This window comes from Lates calcarifer, linkage group LG11 (genome assembly GCF_001640805.2).
Source record: "Lates calcarifer isolate ASB-BC8 linkage group LG11, TLL_Latcal_v3, whole genome shotgun sequence".
Taxonomy (NCBI): domain Eukaryota; kingdom Metazoa; phylum Chordata; class Actinopteri; family Centropomidae; genus Lates; species Lates calcarifer.
This window is the reverse complement of record NC_066843.1, coordinates 9227006-9245915: the sequence shown is the minus strand read 5'-3', so window position 1 is coordinate 9245915 and position 18910 is coordinate 9227006. Positions and strand designations below refer to the sequence as shown.

The 18910-nt window shown below is 38.8% G+C and overlaps 4 protein-coding genes across 7 annotated transcripts; 3 read left to right on the top strand and 1 right to left on the bottom strand.

The window, feature by feature from the left end:
- Positions 1-956: 956 nt before the first annotated feature.
- On the top strand, positions 957-4656 carry LOC108902695 (proton channel OTOP2). Of its 4 annotated transcripts, none has more exons than XM_018704657.2 (7): positions 957-1021; positions 1573-1943; positions 2053-2189; positions 2287-2345; positions 2987-3132; positions 3225-4072; positions 4158-4656. In XM_018704657.2, exons 2-7 carry the CDS (start codon positions 1574-1576, stop codon positions 4326-4328), a joined length of 1731 nt encoding a protein of 576 aa, XP_018560173.1. In that variant the 5' UTR covers positions 957-1021; position 1573; the 3' UTR covers positions 4329-4656. The 4 variants fall into 4 exon arrangements, with proteins under 4 accessions (XP_018560173.1, XP_018560174.1, XP_018560170.1 ...); XM_018704658.2 differs by having other exon boundaries at positions 968-1009; XM_018704654.2 differs by having other exon boundaries at positions 998-1009; positions 1490-1943.
- A 609-nt stretch (positions 4657-5265) lies between these two features.
- zgc:112148 (uncharacterized protein LOC550424 homolog) lies at positions 5266-7608 on the top strand. The gene is made up of 7 exons (XM_018704664.2): positions 5266-5348; positions 5547-5614; positions 5713-5857; positions 6294-6383; positions 6900-7025; positions 7131-7259; positions 7359-7608. The coding sequence occupies exons 1-7, from the start codon at positions 5337-5339 to the stop codon at positions 7383-7385; spliced, it is 597 nt and encodes a 198-aa protein (XP_018560180.1). The 5' UTR covers positions 5266-5336; the 3' UTR covers positions 7386-7608.
- Positions 7609-8516: 908 nt separating this feature from the next.
- Positions 8517-11671, bottom strand: LOC127143031 (5-hydroxytryptamine receptor 3A). The gene is made up of 9 exons (XM_051074093.1): positions 11532-11671; positions 11298-11443; positions 10999-11043; positions 10809-10915; positions 10547-10716; positions 10081-10196; positions 9758-9968; positions 9507-9662; positions 8517-9406 (listed from the first exon to the last, which is right to left on the bottom strand). The coding sequence occupies exons 1-9, from the start codon at positions 11605-11607 to the stop codon at positions 9150-9152; spliced, it is 1284 nt and encodes a 427-aa protein (XP_050930050.1). The 5' UTR covers positions 11608-11671; the 3' UTR covers positions 8517-9149.
- A 1916-nt stretch (positions 11672-13587) lies between these two features.
- On the top strand, positions 13588-18840 carry LOC108902698 (inward rectifier potassium channel 16). The gene is made up of 2 exons (XM_018704661.2): positions 13588-13719; positions 17470-18840. Exon 2 carries the CDS (start codon positions 17496-17498, stop codon positions 18648-18650), a length of 1155 nt encoding a protein of 384 aa, XP_018560177.1. The 5' UTR covers positions 13588-13719; positions 17470-17495; the 3' UTR covers positions 18651-18840.
- Positions 18841-18910: the final 70 nt, after the last annotated feature.

Sequence of the window (18910 nt, the reverse complement as noted above, 5' to 3'; positions counted from 1 at the left end):
TGATAGCTGAGAACATGCAAGCATTACTGGAGATGTCCCCTTGTGAATGACACATGGGAAAGAAACAGAAGAACTCTTGTGACATTTTGTTTTTTCCGTGTTCTTCTCAATAAACCATTGTCCTCACGTTCAATTTAGATTTACTAGGAAATATGCGTGCAGACAAAGATGGATTTCATGATGGAGTGTTGCAATAAAAAAGTACCTCTGCCGTCAGCCCCACCCTGGTGAAAAGGATATACATTTAGCAGTGCTCTAAAATAAGCATAGTTGAACCAGTGGCTCAGAGAATGGAGTTCTCAGACATACTACACAATTGAAACTTCCATGACAATAGGCACAGATAGTGGCCTGGCTTTTAAGTACTACACCTCAGGCATTTTAACCCATCTCTTTACTAACCAATGAATAGCATTAAAGAGCTGAAAGTATTCCCTTCAAGCACTGAGTCAAAAAGATAGGCGAATAACGCGTGCTACGCCTACTTAGAGAATTTAGATCACATTTAGAATGTAAGGCGTGTGGTCAGCTGCTAAAAAATGGGATTAAGCTGAATAAAACAATGATAACAGAACCCATAAAACCTTTGCATTTGCAGATACCTAAGTATCTGCAAATGAAAAAGACAATGAAAAAAAAAAGATTGCTGCTGATTAATGTCACAAAGTTTTGTTTAGCATATAGCAACTTAAGCACTTATTGTGTACGAACTTTTATAACAAGTGACTGGCCTTAAAAATGTATGTATAAAATCAAAAAACTGCTGTGTATTTGAAAAGGAACCGGTTTTTATGTATTTTGGAATTTGTGAGAATGGGTTTTTCCTAGAAACATCTTTTGAACTTTACATGAATATTTTGTGCAAAACACACTGTGTTTGGTAATAATATGGTATTGTTCATAACAGATTTATTGACATTTATGACTCTGTACAGTAAACCACTGTGTTTTTGGAGGCATATAAAAGCCACAACAGATTAGACTGTGCCTCAGGATCACACTACATCAGGTAGGCTTACAGGTATCCTGAAACCTTCTCTGTATTTCTAGAAGGTCACTGCTTTGTTGAACTTTTGGGGAGCTCAATTTTGGTGAATAATAAGAGCTATTTTTACATTATTACACAGATATTTCAATTGTTCTGGTGTTATTCTTGATTTTTATCAGAGATGGAGAGAGATATTATGGATGACTTTTCCAAGAAAATGTCACAGCTGCTCCACATAAACATGATTGTGGATTCTTATTCACCACAGCCTTGTTAACATACATTGCTTGCCAAAATAACAGAAAAGGAAATGAAATCCCATTTGTTGATTTGAAACTGCTCTTTTGTGTAGCACCAACAGGGTGACAATTATGCTGATGGAAAAGTTTCACTTGGGCGGGATCTGCCTTTAAAGGGAGCCAGTGAGTGGGTGTAGCTGTTAAACCTGTAATGTCTCAAATGCAGCCAGATGCAAACAACAAACAACTCATTTGTGAATAGATCTTAGGGAGAAGAGTCATGTGTTTGAACACTGGCCACCCCTGCAAGTGTTTGACCGATGGCAATCCCTGTGAACCATGCAGGATGACGGCCAAAGACAGGGAAACAGAGGAGGTCCACCTGTCCAACAATGTCAACGCGGGGAGTCAAGTGGGGAGCACACGTGGACCCGACCTGAACATCTCTTCTTATGGAGCTGCGAGGGAGAGGGGCCGAAACTGGGGGTGGATGCTGTCTGGGATCATCTGTGTGAACGTTTTGATACTGGGCTGCGCCTTGGCCACTGGCAGCGCTCGTGACGACGTCAACATCAAAAACACTGACCTGCAGATTTATCTCATTATCCTCCTCCTCCTCACTTCTATCTGGATGATTTACTATGTGATCTACACAGCCACAACAGAAACTGCTATTGTTTACCAGGATGCCCATGCTGGACCAATATGGCTCAGGGGTAAGTACAGTAAATGTTCCATTTGCTTTATGATCAAGTGTTTTATTTACAGGCAATTCTGAATGTTCTTCCTTTAAATTCCCCTGTTCTACATGTTTTTTTCCTTCAGGAGGACTTGTGCTGTTTGGACTGCTCAGTATTATCATGGACATTTTCAAGATAGCCAGCTATGTAGGCTACCTCCACTGTGATTCTGGTGTTAAGGTTGCATTCCCTGTGGTGCAATTTGTATTCATTCTTGTGCAGGTAAACTGGCAAAAAAATCCCAGCATGCCAGACAGATTACACTGCAGTCTCTAGAGTCTTTATGGTTAATTGAGATAATTGTGAAATCAATTTGCAGACATACTTCTTGTGGGTCCATGCCAAGGATTGTGTGCAGCTACAAAGGAACTTTACACGGTAGGTGATTAATGGATTTCCTTTCTCTTTTTTTCCCATCACTCACTGTCTTTGTAAACATGTTATCCCCAAGGGTACAAAAATGAATTCTTCCCCTTTAATAATTGCTGTCAAAGAAACTGAGAGTGGCCTGAGCAATTGAAAGTATTTACACTCAAGTTTCAACTACTGGACTGGTGTTGTTTCATTACCAAAAACAGATATTTCTCTTCATTTCTAGATTTTGAAAAGGTATAATTACTATTCTATGTTTATTACTGTAAGCTGTAAAAGGGCTGCAACCAGTGATTATTTCATTATCAATGAATCTGGGGATTATTTTTTCTACATCAATTAATTGTTATAGTAAAATAGTGAAAATGATTGCCCCAATTTCTCAGAGTTCTAGCTTAAATCAGTTGTTTTATCTAATGAACATTCAAAAACTCAAAGGTATTCAGTTTACTATTATAGAGAATTGAGAGTACCAGAAAATGTTCACATCTGCTGAAGCTGAGACCAGTAACTTTTTGGCATTTTGCTTAAAACCATGACTTAAATGATTAATTATGGGACATTGCCTGTTAAAGCAGATAATGTTTTCTGCTGCTGTTACAGTCTCTGATCATTATTTCCTCTTGTTTCACTGATTTTTCACTTAGCTGTGGGCTCATGCTCACCCTCTCCACAAATCTGGTCGTGTGGATGACAGCGGTCATGGAGGAGTCCCTTCACCAAACAACAGTTCCTGAGGATCCCAGCTACAACACCACCAAACTCCATGGACGAAGCTTGTATATCAATAGAGGTAAATAAAGCATGTTAAGCAATAGAGTAGATTCAATAAAACGATAACAATATCACAACATAATGCTTCTCTCTTCCTGTCACGTCTTGCAGCAGGTTATGGCGACAGTAAGTGCAAGTGCAGCCACAGCTCATGCAGCATCTTCAAGGAGGCCTACTACTACTTGTACCCCTTCAATATAGAGTACAGTCTCTTTGCTTCTGCCATGGCCTACGTCATGTGGAAAAATGTGAGCCGAGTAGCAGATGAACATGGCCACCACAACATCAAATTCCGCCTGCAGGATATATTTCTTGCTCCTGTAACGGGAATTCTCTTAGTGGTGGCAGGTCTGGCAACCTTCATCTCATACGAGATGGAAATTAAAAAGGACGATAATAATGATTACAAGAGAGACAAAGCTCTCATGATGCACTTTGTCATGAATATAGTCATAGTGACCACAATGTCCGTTTCCTCTGTGATTGGTTGCGCGATCTACAAGGTGGACCACAGGGAGCACGTGTCCGAGAAAAACCCCACGCGCAGCCTGGATGTGGGGCTGCTGGTGGGAGCCTCACTGGGACAATTCATCATCAGCTATTTCACCATTATAGCCATGATTGGAACCGGAGTCAAAGGCTACCTAAATAGTCTCAACCTGGCCTGGGCTATCTTGATGGTGATCCAGATGGGTCTGCAGAACTTTTTCATAATCGAAGGTCTGCATCGGGAGCCCTTCCATGAGGTGCACCCGGTCACTGTGGTTGCAAATCCGTACGTGCTGCAGCCAAGCAAAGAGCTGAGCAACCTTGAAGCACCAGACATGGACACAAAGCCCAGCCCAGCACCCACAGAGCACAGCTTACATGCCCACACACCTGAGCATAGACCCAAACTGTCATGGAAGAGGCGGGTGTTGAAGGAGGTCTGTGCGTTTCTGCTGATGGGCAACATCATAGTGAGTACCATTCTCCCTCAATGCCCCAAATTTACTGAAAATTCATCAAATACTCAACCTGCTTTCTTGTTTCTTTCTTTGACAGCTGTGGATCATGCCGGCATTTGGTGCTCGTCCCCAGTTTGATCTTGACACTGAGAGTAAATTCTACAACTTCAACATGTGGGCTGCTATTGTCAATGTTGGACTTCCTTTTGGCATCTTTTACCGCATGCATTCAGTTGCCAGTCTGTTTGAGGTTTTTCTGACCTCATAAGGCTGCAGGAAGAGAAAAGGCATCAAGCCAACTGTTTTGACATTATAAAACTGTTTGTATAAATTGTTCTCTGTTTTGACGATGCTTCTCTATAACAAAGTTGTTATTACTTTTTGTTTATAAGGTAGATAATGACTGACATCGCATTATATCGCTCGTTACGTAATAACCTGTACATTTGACAATGTAAATGTATTCACAATGTTATTTTCAAAAGGTAAAAAAAAAAAAAAAATCACTGTGAAGCTGAATCTTGCACAAATGCTTTTGACTAGGTATGCACATTTAATAGGGGTATAAAATAAGCAATAAAATAAGCTGAATGAAAGGGAATGATTTATTGTGCTACCTCTTCTTCTAATTATTAGCATTGTTACTATTATTACAGACCCAAGGCAACATAATAATGTATTCTGAAAGACCCAGCTAGTCTGCTACATCTAGTTGGCAACTACATTAAAAACAGATTTTAATTTGAACGGAACAATAAGTTGATTGATTGGTAAATAGAGAATTAATTTGCAACAATAGGGTACTGATAAACAATTAATTGTTTAAATCTTTATTCAAGTAAATATACCAAACATTACCTAGTTCCAGCCTATATGTTTTGATATTCTTCTTGTGTTACATTATAATACACTAAATGCCTTTGGCTTTTGGACATTTTGAACATTACTTAGGAGAATAAAACGTACAAATTACACGGTTTTCTGATCGTATATTCCCAATAATTGTTGGATATATCAAGAAAACAACCAGCAGATTGACAATTGTTAGAAGTAGCCCTAATAAACGACAAAATATATGCAAATAGTCAATTAACCAAACGTAGTAAAGAAAGTACGTATTTACATTACATCAATTACAAGTGACATTTATTTTAGCAGGACAAGCTTACCTTTAAGTCAGGCAAATTTAATGCCATACCCGGCTGGGGTCCTTAGCACACGGTTTTGTTTACACCCACGTCACCAGGAAATACATGCCTAAAGTGTCAAAATCAGAATGCTGAGACAGGTAATCGTACTAAAATAGATTGTATGAGAATTTAGAGAAAAATATTTGTTTGTATGTGATGCACTACGTCCTAACCTATATTTTAGATCTAAATATTCATGACTTTAAGATGTAAATTTAGAACTACGACGGTGAAACAGGTAGTTTCCAGGTGTGTGCAGCTTTAGCGTTAACCTGCTAATGTTTGCATGTTGTCAGGAATCTCAGGACGCTCCTCTTTTTGGTGAAGATGACGATCACACCAAGCTAAAAAAATCTAAAATTAGGTGAGATGTGCTACTTTTGTGGTTATAGTCACCTGTCCTGTATTCTGACCTAACGTTTTACTTTAACTACAAAGATTAAAATGACATTTTTGTTTCAGGCATCCTATGGCTTCATTCTTCCACCTCTTCTTCCGAACAAGTGCCATCTTGGTCTACTTACTGTGCGACATCTTTAGCAGTCGTTTCATCGTCTGTATGGTCACAATCATCCTCCTGTTGTCTTGTGACTTCTGGACTGTCAAGGTGAGCAACTATGGAAATAAATTATATTAACTCTTACTAATTTGCCCTGTATCAGTCCCCTGTGCTTGTGTAACATGCTCCACTTGAATGACCGACAGTCTCAACCCCAGTACAAGTCAGAAGCATCAAATCCTCAAAATAAAGAAACTATTATTTGGTATTTTTGCTGGAAATTACTGAATTACTGAAAAGATTGGTTCTCCAGTTAATTTTATGCCCGATTAAAAATATATAGTAGACTAATCAATTAATCACATTTTATTTTATATGTTTTATCTTTGCAGGTTCATGTCCCATGTTGGATGTAGTTTTTGTTTTCTTACTTTTTCTTTTTTGAGAATTTGGAGAAGTGCATGATGTACATGTTGTTTATGGGAGAACAAATAAAATCAAAGCACCAGGTTTTCATTTACAGATGGATTCCTTTTTTGTTAAGAACGTCTCTGGCAGGTTGTTGGTGGGCCTTCGGTGGTGGAATAAAGTGGATGAAGATGGAAAGAGCCACTGGGTGTTTGAGTCAAGAAAGGTAAGCAGAAGCTTGGTATTGCCTTGTTGGTATTTGCTCAGGGCTCTTTTCAGCTCGAGAATATAAGGTTTCTCACGTGGAAGATGTACAGTTGGATAGTTAAACAGCCATATTATATTTCTTTTTTACAATTAAATGTGACCATGGCAGCAAATGACCCCAGCTTTTTGTAAAGTAATAGCCAGTTCAGTAAATAGAGGGGTAATACAAAGGCAACTGCATTCCTGTTTGCAGTTTTTGTAATATATTGTGCATGCATCTATTATTTTACACACTAACTGCACTTTGCAGCACTGTAAGTGCCAATGTAAGATTTATTTAGCATTTTTACCATGTAATGTAGCTGGATGACCCTGTTAGACAATGGAACATAGTGTAACATAAAACAACTGCATTGTCTTCCTCTAGAAATATCATGTGGCACAATGGGGACATTGGACATGCATTTCCAAAGAATGTTCTGTTTTTTTTTTTCAAAAAGAATGAAACAAAACCTTGTTTACCTTTTGTTAACAGACACACAGTCTGAATATGACATCCAGTGCTGAGTCACGGATCTTCTGGCTTGGACTTATCGTGTGCCCCATCTTCTGGATCATCTTTGTGTTCAGCTCCATCCTCTCCTTCAAGATAAAATGGCTGGTCAGTTCAGTTTCTGTGTGGGGATGTCAGTATAACTTCTATTGGCCTAAATAGCTGCTAATTGTCGTTTTATGTCTCAGTCCTGTTTGTGATTTTGCCCCACAGGCTGTTGTGATAATGGGCTTGGTTTTACAATGGGCCAACTTGTATGGTTATGTCAGATGCAAGGTGGGTGGAAAGTCCAACCTGAGTAGCATTGCAAAGAACTACCTTGGTGTCCAGATTTTTAAACAGGTATTTGAATTCTAATCCTAATCCCCTTCTTTCCTTTTTTTTTTTTTTTTTTTTGTCTCACAAGTTGTTGCATTAATATTGATTTTTTTTTCACCAAAGGCAATGAAGAAAACAGAGGGACCTTAAAGGTGAAGAGGACAAGTGACAACCATCTGCAGTGTGATGGAGAACAACATTGGATGAACACGTTGTATTTACTTGATTGCTGTTGAAAAGGTGGCTGGTCTTTTCTGAGGGTGTATGGGTTTTGTATGTGTTGTTTCCTCTGAATTCATTGAGTTATGAATTCAAGAACTGCCAAAGATTTCTATACATTCAAATAAAATACAATATAGTTTTTGAGATTAAATTTTGTACCTTTATTTCAGTATATATATATGTAATATAGTACATCACTGCAAAGTCCAGGGAGTATTTATATTGATGTGAAGTTGTTGTTTTATCTTGATAAACATACAGACCCTTACTTGTAAGCTGCATTTACCACAAGCAAGACTGTCACAGCCCAGTTAATGAAACTTTATTTATTCAGGAAGTCTCAAGGGAGATCACAAGAAGACATTCCATTCACTCAAAACAACCATCACACACAGACTACCACAAGTAGTAATAAAGTACTGGAAACAATGACATTAAAAAGGTGATGTTAAAATGTGTGATTCCTGGAGGGATTTTTAAACCAAGATAGTGTCCTAAATTCATTTGTTATAAAAATTAAAGCATTAAACATGTCAACGCGTAGGATGAACTATTCTGTTGGCTTGAGGTTTTGTCAGTTTCTGACAGTTCAGACCCTCAGGTAGCATCTATGAATGTGAAAATGACATTTTGGGAAAATACAGAGAAGTTGTTACCTTATTGAGGCTGCTAATCAAATTTAGGTTGTGGACATTAGACAACTGCTTTATGGCTTTCTTTGTGTTAATGTTTTTAAATCAAACTTTATTTTGTATAAATAAATAAAAAAATGTTATTATTGATTATAATTGATATTTGTTTATTAACTGTTATAATTGTTGTTTATAATTGATATAACAAAGGTTATAGTAGTTGAGTTTAAAATTGGGTCAGAGTTTACACAGAAACTGGTCATTTACGCAGGACTTTTCTGGGGAAATTGTTAGGTTTCACAAAAAGGACAATAAAGTTTTACCATAATTTTTGAATTATTAATCTATTAATGGCTCATTGAATGATAGATTGTGTACATTGAGCAGCTTTAAATAAAAACAGTATAATAACAAGGAAATGGTCTGGTGGTTTCAAATGATAGAGTGTTCTAATTCAACTATAACTCTCCTGCTATTAGTTTACGAATAATAGCTTATATTTATTTTCAATTGTGTTATTGTGATTAGCTGCAGTAGTTTTGTTTTTGAGGTGGGCATAAATAGAGTTGTGAAATATTAAACTCAAGCTGAAGTCCTGCTAGTTAAAATTTCATCAGCTATCTGTGTGGGAACTGATCAGGTGAAGGCAAAAAGAGTGCAGTAGGGCACCAGGCTGACTGCAATGAATGATTCAACCACTAGGTGGAGACAAAGGAACATGAGTGTCACACTTGGCTCCATTTGTCTTTTCCTGCATTTAATATATTTACTGAAGGAACAGTTTTGCTGTGCGTGCAAATGTCCCACTTTTATATAATACTTTCATGTGCTGTATAAATCATGTGATTCATATAAAAATGTACAAATTGTTATCAAAATATTTGACAAACTGAATGTGAGGTTAAATACACTATAATAGAGTAAATGTGCACTGAATCTATGCATTTGCCTGTTGATTATTGAATTTATGAGACCTGCATAGGTATGTTAAAGTTGTCTTTTTGTGCAGCTTAGTTTAGCTGTATGTTGTTTTTTTGACACATGACAACAAACAGTTATCTTAGTACCAGAAATCAAAATGGTTGACTGAACAAGTACGCCTTACCATCACATAAATCATGGCACAAAAGTACAGTGTCGCAGAAATGAAATATATCCAGAAGAAGATCTTGTCCATTGTGTCGGCAAGTTTCTGATTTTTATCACTTTCTTGTTCCTTGGTGTCAAAAGCTTCCAGGAACTTTACCACTTTTCTGAGCATTTGTCTGTCCTCCTCTGGACCATTCAGCTGAACGACACTGATATCAGGTTTGGCTTCTGTAGGGATTGAAGCAGCAATCAAGAACTCTGCTCTGTATCTACAAGTATTGGAGTACAAACTCAACACATAACTGTTTAACAATCAAGTCTTCCTCACCTTCATCCTCTTTGTCTTCCTTGTTTCCTGCCTTTTTCGGGGAGGGCATTTTGGAGCAGCAGCAGAAATTGAGGCCATCTTTGGCCACCCGTGTCAGCACCAGAGAGACCAGCATGCTCAACACCAAGAGCACCAGACAAATGCAGAAGTGGATTCCTGCAGCACAGACAGATTGCTAGTGACTCAGACTGAAAACTGTGATGCTGTTCACATATTTTATTGAGAACTATTAAGTGCGTGAGCCAACTGACGGATGATGGGGCTGCACTGGCTGTCCCCGGGGAGCTGGTCATTGAGGATGATGAGGAACATGGTGAAACTGAGCACCAGAGTGACCTTGAAAGAGTTGCGCTCACCACCTCCCAGCGGCAGGGAGAAGCTGACCGCGTCAGCCAAGATGATCAGAATACTGGGCAGCATTAATGTAATGAAGGGGTTGGTAAATTTGATGCTCAGCCCCACCTGAGGAGTGCGGAGAACAGCATTTCATAGTTATTTAAAGTTAATACCACTATTTAAGTTATTTGGTGACTCATTACCTATAAATGACTTTTCCTAATGTTTATGAACTTACCATGATGTAATTGCGGTCATCTCTCTTTTTCTGGAGAGCCACGCTGTCAGTTTGCCAATCTCCGTGGGTACCATCAACCATCTTCAATTCACCAAATTCCAACTCTGTACCACATCCTGAATAAATGAAATCTTTTTTTTAAACATTGTTTGCTTTGCATGATATTTGCACAGGTAGTCATTTGACATTTTTGCCTCCTCAAAAATAATGCATCTATGCTCTTTTCACAATAAAAGTCACATAATTATCATCATGCTAAAATAATCAAAAGAGCATCAAAAAGATTAAGTAGATTTTTAAAGCTTAAGAGTCAAAACTGCACGAAAAACTTATTATGACAAAGGACAATTACTCAAAATGTGAGAAGAATCTTAAGACACAAAATGAGCAAATGATAACTTACCACCCAGTTTGTCTTTAGCAGAATATTGTATTAATATTTGTATAAGTTATGTGCTGAGCTTACCATCATGCGTCCAAGTTTGGATTGCGACAGGACATTCATCAGCAGCGAAGGGATAGTTGAACAGATTGACTTCACAGTTCACCTCAGCATTTATGATCACAGAGTGCATCACGGTGCCATTGCTGGTCACCAGCAGATCACGGGAACCATGCTTCATCGTCGTCATTATTCTACGGACATAAGAGAAAATGCATTTCAGAGGAACTTGTCGGTGAACTGAATTTGAGATAATAGTCAGAAGCTCTTATGCTGTGGAACGGACCCATTTGTGACATGTATCTCTGGGGTCCAGACTTTATCCACTGGCAGGACCACTTCATTGTACTCGTAAATGGATGTGTTCCATCCCAACTCAGGATCTCTCCACACCTGTGGTTTAAAATTGTTTGAGTGAATTAAATAATTGAAACAAGCGCTGTGTTTTCTCCACTTGAAAGTATCTTGCAGCTTACTATCATTGCTTGAAGACGACTAATTAGCCGGAGATTCTTTGTGTCCTGTTAAAAAAGATAATAAATAAAGTTAGGCAAAAAATATCAACACTTATGGATTGCTGTTGGGAATATTACAACAGACTTCTTATATACATTTTTACCTTTTAAAAATACATTTTCGACATGTTCAACACAAACACAATTAATTTTAATAATTAAAATGATCATGTTCTTGTCACCTTATGAGAGATGTAAAAAGAGAAACAAGAGGAAATTCTCAGTTAGATCCAGTATGAAATGAACAATGGAACACTTACGACAGCCAGAGTTTGGTACTCAATGAAAGGCACCTTTATCATTTGGGTGCAGTTTTCATACTGTGGTTGAGATTGATATTCTTTCTTTATTAACATTTCAGCCAGACATCTGCGACTTGTGCAGGTGGTTGCAACATATCCACATCCTAAAATTGGAGACAAATGTGAACCAAAGTTTTGAATACTTTCAGAAATATTTCTCACTTTGTTTTGCAAAATATAAGTTATACTTACCAACTGTTAGTAAATCCAGTAAGAGAACAGCCTTCACCAGGCTGTGGGTAAGAAATCTTAATGTTCCTGAAAGCATCACTGCAGGATTGACTATTAGATCTCGCGTATGACTGATAAGTGAGGACTGACTGACAGCTGTGTGTCAGTTTGTCATCATCCCTATCTCCTCTTTCTTTAGATTTCAGCCCGACATGACACTTAAATAGGCTCGTCAGTGACGATTAACAGCATATTCACTCATTCGCCCACGCAGCCACACTACATGTGAATGACCTTTTTTTGTGTGAATGACCCACAATAGTGTGTAATGACCCACAATAGTGTGTAAGAAAACCTTTGCATGATCCATTTTATCACGCATTTAGCATGTCCCTCTGTGATCTTATGTAAACAGTCAGAACAAAAAGTCTATTTACCTGACAGCACACACAAGTAGCCCCAGCTGCTATTTGTCATTATAGCTTGCTGTGCTTCTGTGCATCACAATGGAATTGTGGCTATCGTGCGGGAGAGTAAGCTGAAGCAGCCGCTAATGAAGACATGAGCTGAAAGAGGCGGGACTCCCGGTCCTGGGTGCAGGACAAAGACCTGGGATGAGACATGGTTTCAGTGTGGTCGAAGGAAAGCATGCCTTGTCACAGAATGGCCATTAAATACACTTTGTTTTGACAGCTGGATGATGGATTCAGGTTTTGTCATTTACACAAACAATTTCACAAGCTCATTATGTTATATAATGCTAGAATCTCCCCATAACCCTAGTTGCCATGCCACTATATGTATTCCATATCTATTAAGATTCAGTCATTCAGGTCATGCTTATCAAAGATGTATTGCATTCCATATATTTAATTAAAAATGCATGGGTGTTAGTAAAGATGTAGGGTTGTAATATTGCTCTAAAACAGAAAAAAATAACAAGGAGAAGTCATATACTGAAACCAGGTGTGTCGCCAGTGAAGTAAAGTGCTTAATGAACAAAAAGGGACAATTCTGAGCTTCATCCACCACCTTTTGGGTGGCTTGTCAATGGATCATTAAGAAACAGGTTCTTTTTCTTGAATATCTGGCCTTGTTTCACATCTTGACTAACCTGATCGCTATCAGTCACAGCTGAGGGTATCACCCTCTGGTCTCCACTTTGACAGGAAAATCCCTTACTATTTTCTAATGCCTGCTGAAAACGGTCTCTCCTGAACCTCAGCCCGATCACCTGTGTGACCCTTTAATGCTGCCAGGCTTGTACTGTATACTTCATAACCCTTAACCAATGTTGCATTTCCTTGTTGTCTAATGTCATTAACACCCAAATCTATCAACTTTCACAGTTAGGTATTATTATGTACTCTAGCAAAGAAAGTGATACTATTTCCTGTAAGTCTATTTTCACTTATTCATTACATGATGGCTGCCTGTAAATGACAGACTGGTGAACTGTTCTTCCCAGGTTATCTCTCAGAGGAATGTGTCTTATCTGTGTCTTCACAAAAAACATTACATGTTGAGTCATGCAGGTTTTGAAGGAAGGGATGTGTCATGTCCTATTTTTAAACACAACAAGGTTGTTTTGGTGTTGTCGACCTCTTTGTAACAGCTTTGGATGCTCTTATGGCTGCAATAAATGTGGTTCAAAAGTTAGCATGTCCTGGTGGTGATCTCTCTTGTCTTATCAGAACCAAATTGAGGACAATTGAGACAAAGAAAATCCTTGTGCCAATAACATTGTCTTCACCTGGGGAGCAAAGGTTAACTTTCTGTCTAATGAATCATGGAAATCCACGGGGGAAATTACTCAAATATACATATCTGCAAAATAACCAGCTCAATCAATCAATGAAAATTTCTTTGCCGTTATCATCCTGTGAAAGTATGCTTGAATTACACAATCTATATTTCATCACCTGAAAGAAACAGTCAGAGGACATTTTGTATTTTTGTCCAGAGGAAGCTCTAAAATATTCCATAGGTCATAAATTCTTCGGATTGTCCAATAGGGTTTCAGAGGGAAGTGATTCCTGCGATATCAGAACAAAATGAGACTTTGCCTCAGGACCAGGCCGGCCCCCAACACTCTGCAACCAAGTAAACTCAGAACTACTTACTTCGACTGTGTCAACACATCAGCTAATGCCTGGCAGAACCGATGGGCTTATGTGACACCCGATATCCTCTCCTATCTACACTGCGAGTAAGTTGAACACTGAAATATCTTTTTGTTAGATCTGCAGGGTTATCAAATGGCTTTGTAAAGTGATAAACAAGAATACTGACAGCAATGCAATTTTCAATTTCTATGATGAAGAGAAATAAAAGAATTTTCTTTAAATTTCTACAAAAAAATGCAGAGAGATACATTTTAACACTGTATTTTACCTCAGGTCTAGCTAATAAATGATAGAATAGTAGGTCAGAGACTTCTTTTAACACGTAGTCTCTGACCTACTATTACCAAACTTACAAATGTGCTGAATAATAACAAATTCTACAGAAAAATAGCCAACCAGAAATAAATCCTAAATTAATTTTTATGATTTATGATTTTTTATTATTTTATACTAATTTTTATGCCATGAGTTCAAATGAAAATTTCCTTCTGCTTTTTTAGGAAATTCATGATTTAAAAAAATGGAGAAAAAAAAAATGTTTCAGAAGTGTACTAACTGGAGGGAAAAAAATAAATAAAGCATGGTTAGGACATGTAGCACACAAACCCACAATTAGGTAAAAAAAATAAAATAAAATCTTGGCCCTTAAAGATCATAGAAGAAATGCATAAGCTAATATAAGGGAATTCTCTGGGAGTCATGTCATCTACTTTAGTACTGAGACTCAAGTTCATGAGTCCACTGTGCTTTCACATAGCACAGACTGCAGTGTTAGTAGCTCTTAATGTACTCACTTGCAGTGCTTCACAGACAGTTTCAAAAAAGAAAGAACATAGAAAGGTAAATACATAGAAAACAATAAGGATGAAGGTATAAATACAAGTAAATGCTAAAAAATCTAAAATAGGCATTTGGATACAGATAAAGAGACAAACACAATATATATAATCAAACAAACACATAATATAAAATTGATATAAATACAAAACAAGGCCAGACCTTTACAACTAAGCCCAGTGTCTGTAATTTTCCCTGTTTATTTTGTCACACTGTGCCATACAACTGTTGGTGGGTGGGAAGGACCCAGTGACCTTTTTCTTAGACCTGACTGTCCTTTAACCTGTTATTGTCCTTGTCCATGGACTCCATGGACAGTCTCAAACCTGTGACACTGCAGCTTTGGAGTCAAGTATTCACATTCTTATAAATGCATGTCAAATGGGTAACCTGCTATTTTTCCATGCACTTTCCTCTACTTATTTACCACATGTCGTCAATACTTGCCACTACTACACTTGAGATTGTATGTTTGAACATGGCTTGCTTTCTGCTGTCTCATCTCATAATTTGTCTTATGAATCTTTTGAACCTTTAATAAAATGCATTTTTAAAAAATGGTCAACGTTTTGGAGCAGTTTTCCTCCTAAAGGTGTCATGCGTGACAGTGCATATTTTTGTTTATTTATGTCTCCAGTTACTGTTTACCCACTGACAGATCTCATTTGGATTTATCTAACAGGGACAAGAGTGCACTTGGCATTTTTGCACAAACACTATGACCAAGACAATTCGCAGTTCCCCACTATTAAACCACAGGAGGTGTAAAATTAGAGCTCTCGAGAGGCCATTTGTCATAAACCGAGATAAACATCAACTACGTGTTCTCGGGCCACTCAATTAAGCAATAAAAACTTGAGATAAAAGTCTGACAGACTTCTGGCAAGGAAGGAAATGACTAGAAAAAACATATTGATCACATTTACCCAGCATTCTGCGCTGAAACATAAACGCGATAGCGAGCCTTTCATCAGTGAAAACACAAGTAGGCGTACAGTGTAAGAAAGTGATAAAAATATCCTGACTGGTGTACTCTATGTGTCACTGAAAAAAAGGTGGAGTGGTTAAAGTTTGACATTTGCAGTGACATTTGGAGGTGAAAGCTGTTAGAGGTGGTTGTAGGATAATAATTTACCCTCATGAGGACAGAAATACATTAATAATTGCTCCAAGCTGAGGTTGAGGTTTTGCTTAATTAACCGAAACATACTCTCTTAGGACTTACTTACTCTTAAGACATTGATTATATGAACACTTTCATGGTAACCACTCTTGTAATTTCTTCCTTATATAAATTTTCAGTCTTACAGCTGCTTGGGGTGAAAACATGACACAAGTCATTTTAGGACTGTTGTCAAAAGGCTCCTGTCTCCTCCCTGGTTCCCTGCTATTATTTTGGGTCACATCTGGAAGGCAACAGACTTTGCCAAAACTCAAAACCAAAGAGATAAGCCAAACTGATTAAAAAGAGGTTCTTCCCCCACAGATGATAGATTCCCCTGACCCAAAGCTTAATCTTTGGGTCAGGGGAATGGTGTGGCTAAATCTGCATATATCATCACGGGCTCAGATCAATACCTGAACAAGGTTGAGCTTTAAGGACCTTCCTCTTGGGACACTCACTGTAAGAGAGACAGAAATATAACAATTATGAGAAAAACGTATTCAACAACATTATAAAGTTACAAAAACAGCTGTGGATGTAGCATTCTGGAAGCTGGGGACAATTTTGGGCAAAAGCTCACTAAAGTTCAGTGCAGCATCATGTGACATACACACAAACTAAAAGCCCAGGAAACCCAGTTTAGTTAAAAATCCAAGCAAAAGAGCAGGTGCTGCTGAAAGTAAGCGTTACTACAGTACATGTTCAGTATGTTAAAACTGTAAGATGCATCAGTTTCCACCCATTGTCCTTCAAAAGGCAACAAAGATCACAATGCTTTTAGCTGGCAGGTGGTCAAGGCAAGGACAGCAATTTGGGGGACAGTGGAAAAACTGAAGCACAATTGTACATTGCACAATTCCACATGCTTAGAAAAACTGCCTAATTTGCTTGAATAGTCACAGAGAGACAAAATTAGGAGAAAAATTGCAAAGGGAAAATACAATAACAAACAAGCTAAATCATTATTTCTCTCAAAACGTAACCAGGGTTAGCTTCCAAATGAGTATATCAAGCTTATACAGATCTGAATCAGTCACCTAAAACAAGCAAGACTGCAACTGTTTATATGAATAAACATGGTTTTGATACTGTGCTGCTTCTAAAACCCTCTATACCGTCCATTATTACTTAATCTACCAGTGCAAATAATTAGCAACCTAATCTGTTGAATGTTATACAGACATAGCATGTTCCAATGATCATTTTACAGTGTGTTGAATTATGGAACTGATTTCAATTTGTTTTTATAGTTTCCTTAATTGCGTTCATGATTCTTAGAAGGAGTGATCCCAACTGTGATTTAAACATAAGCTTGAACACTTCCACCACACTGAATGTCAAACTGTTTAATAGTTCTTATTCAGTGTTGAAGAATTTTTATTGTAACAAGCAGAATGGAAAAAAGAATCCTCTGCACGATCACATTTGGCTATAATGTGGACGTTAAAATGCTTATGGAGAGCTTTTATCACAACTGATTTGGACAGTGTCCAGACTGTAATGGAGCTCCTGGTAAATAATCAACCAGTAAAGAAACTCGTGCTCCTGGAGTACATTTTTCACACCCAGAGCTGGGCACTGCTTGAGTCATACACCACTGATAGCCTGGGGCACAGACTGACCTAGGCTGCTTGCTCAAACATGAAGGGTTCAGTTTAACAAACAAGTCTGAGGGCCTTTTACATTATAGTCACATGTAATGAGTAAAATCCCTCCTACCTTTGAGTACACTGTCATGTTTTTCTACTTGATCTATCATCACTGTCGTGTTTTTCTACTTGATCTATAATTCCTAATCTGCATTTTCCATCTCATCCCTGTTTGTCTACAGAAGACTGAAGTTTAACCCTGGTTAACATGAGCACAGAAAGTGGCGAACAGGTTGTCATTGACACCTACCAAACCACAGTCCACACACTGGGTAGGCAGAATGGGAAGAAGGGCAGGCGGCTCCGCTACATGCAGAAAGATGGCAGGTTTCCTGTGGTCTTCCAGAAGGCCCCTGGAGAGTGGAGCCCATACCTGATGGACATCTTCACCACTCTTGTAGAAATCCGCTGGAGGGTGATGCTCCTTGTGTTTTCCCTCTCTTACATTCTCTCTTGGCTCTTTTTTGGTCTCTGTTATTGGCTCATTGCATATGTGCATGGAGACATTGGCGATGTAGATATCAACCCATGTGTGGACAATGTGAGAGGCTTTACTGGAGCTTTCCTGTTTTCAATGGAGACCCAAGCAACTATTGGCTACGGCTTCAGGGGGATGACTGAGAACTGTATGGTGGCCATTATTGTAGTGACAATTCAAGATGTGTTTAGCTGCCTCCTTGACACCATAGTCATTGGTATTGTTGTTGCTAAAATGGCATCTGCTCGTAAGAGAGCTCAGACGGTGGGTTTTAGCAGCTGTGCAGTGGTCAACTTGCGAGATGGAGTCCTGTGTCTGTCATGGCGCCTTGGGGACTTCAGAGGTAATCACATCCTGGAGGGGGTCGCCGGGGCCAAGATAGTCCGCCATGTAAAACGGCCACTTGGGTTTATTGTGATGTCCTATCAGGACTTGGAAATCCAGAACCGGGACATCGTCCTCGCCACGCCGGCCACTATCATTCACAAGCTGGAGCCGGGAAGCCCCCTCTACGGCCTAGGCCCCGACGACCTGCTGGGGGAGGAATTTGAACTGGTGGTGTCCTTCACCTACACCGGAGACTCCACAGGTATGCTCCACCAGACCCGGACCTCATACATGCCGGCGGACATCCGCTGGGGTCAGCGCTTCCGGGACATGATGAAGGTGGGCAAGAAGCACTACAAGGTGGACTACGCTCTGTTCAACGAGACCACATGGGTGCCGGTGCCTACGCTCAGTGCGGAGGAGTACGACAGGGGGAGACGTCCTGTAGAGGGCAGTGACTCCCGCAGTCCACTCACATCTTCAGTCAAGAGGAACGGATACACCTGCCGACTGAACAGTGACGTCACTGAAGAGGTGCTGCACCAAACCTGTTTGTAGCTTAAGCAACCAAAGAAATACATCGCCGTGCATGGTGGACTGTTCCCATAAGTGTGATAAGTTGTGCTCTTGTAAATATATTTATATGTGACCTTAGAGTGTTCAAAACCTGATATGTTTTTTATATGAATATAATCAACAGCCACAGATGTAATAAATCAAATAAAATTCTATTTGTCCTTTAAAAAAATCTGTTTTCTTGTCACATGAATTATAGTAACACTGTCAATCACATTATGCGACGGCAGTACTTGTGTGTT

Excerpts from the sequence above, each read along its gene's own strand:
- LOC108902695 (XM_018704654.2), top strand. The coding sequence starts at position 1,508 with ATGTGTTTGAACACTGGCCACCCCTGCAAGTGTTTGACCGATGGCAAT. Across the intron at positions 2,346-2,986 it reads CTACAAAGGAACTTTACACG|CTGTGGGCTCATGCTCACCC; the intron begins GTAGGTGATTAA and ends TTTTTCACTTAG. Across the intron at positions 3,133-3,224 it reads AAGCTTGTATATCAATAGAG|CAGGTTATGGCGACAGTAAG; the intron begins GTAAATAAAGCA and ends CACGTCTTGCAG.
- zgc:112148 (XM_018704664.2), top strand. Across the intron at positions 6,384-6,899 it reads GGGTGTTTGAGTCAAGAAAG|ACACACAGTCTGAATATGAC; the intron begins GTAAGCAGAAGC and ends TTTTGTTAACAG. Across the intron at positions 7,260-7,358 it reads GTGTCCAGATTTTTAAACAG|GCAATGAAGAAAACAGAGGG; the intron begins GTATTTGAATTC and ends TTTTCACCAAAG.
- LOC127143031 (XM_051074093.1), bottom strand. The coding sequence starts at position 11,607 with ATGCTTTCAGGAACATTAAGATTTCTTACCCACAGCCTGGTGAAGGCT. Across the intron at positions 10,916-10,998 it reads GTCGTCTTCAAGCAATGATA|GTGTGGAGAGATCCTGAGTT; the intron begins GTAAGCTGCAAG and ends TTTAAACCACAG. Across the intron at positions 9,407-9,506 it reads GGAAGACAAAGAGGATGAAG|AAGCCAAACCTGATATCAGT; the intron begins GTGAGGAAGACT and ends CAATCCCTACAG.
- LOC108902698 (XM_018704661.2), top strand. The coding sequence starts at position 17,496 with ATGAGCACAGAAAGTGGCGAACAGGTTGTCATTGACACCTACCAAACC.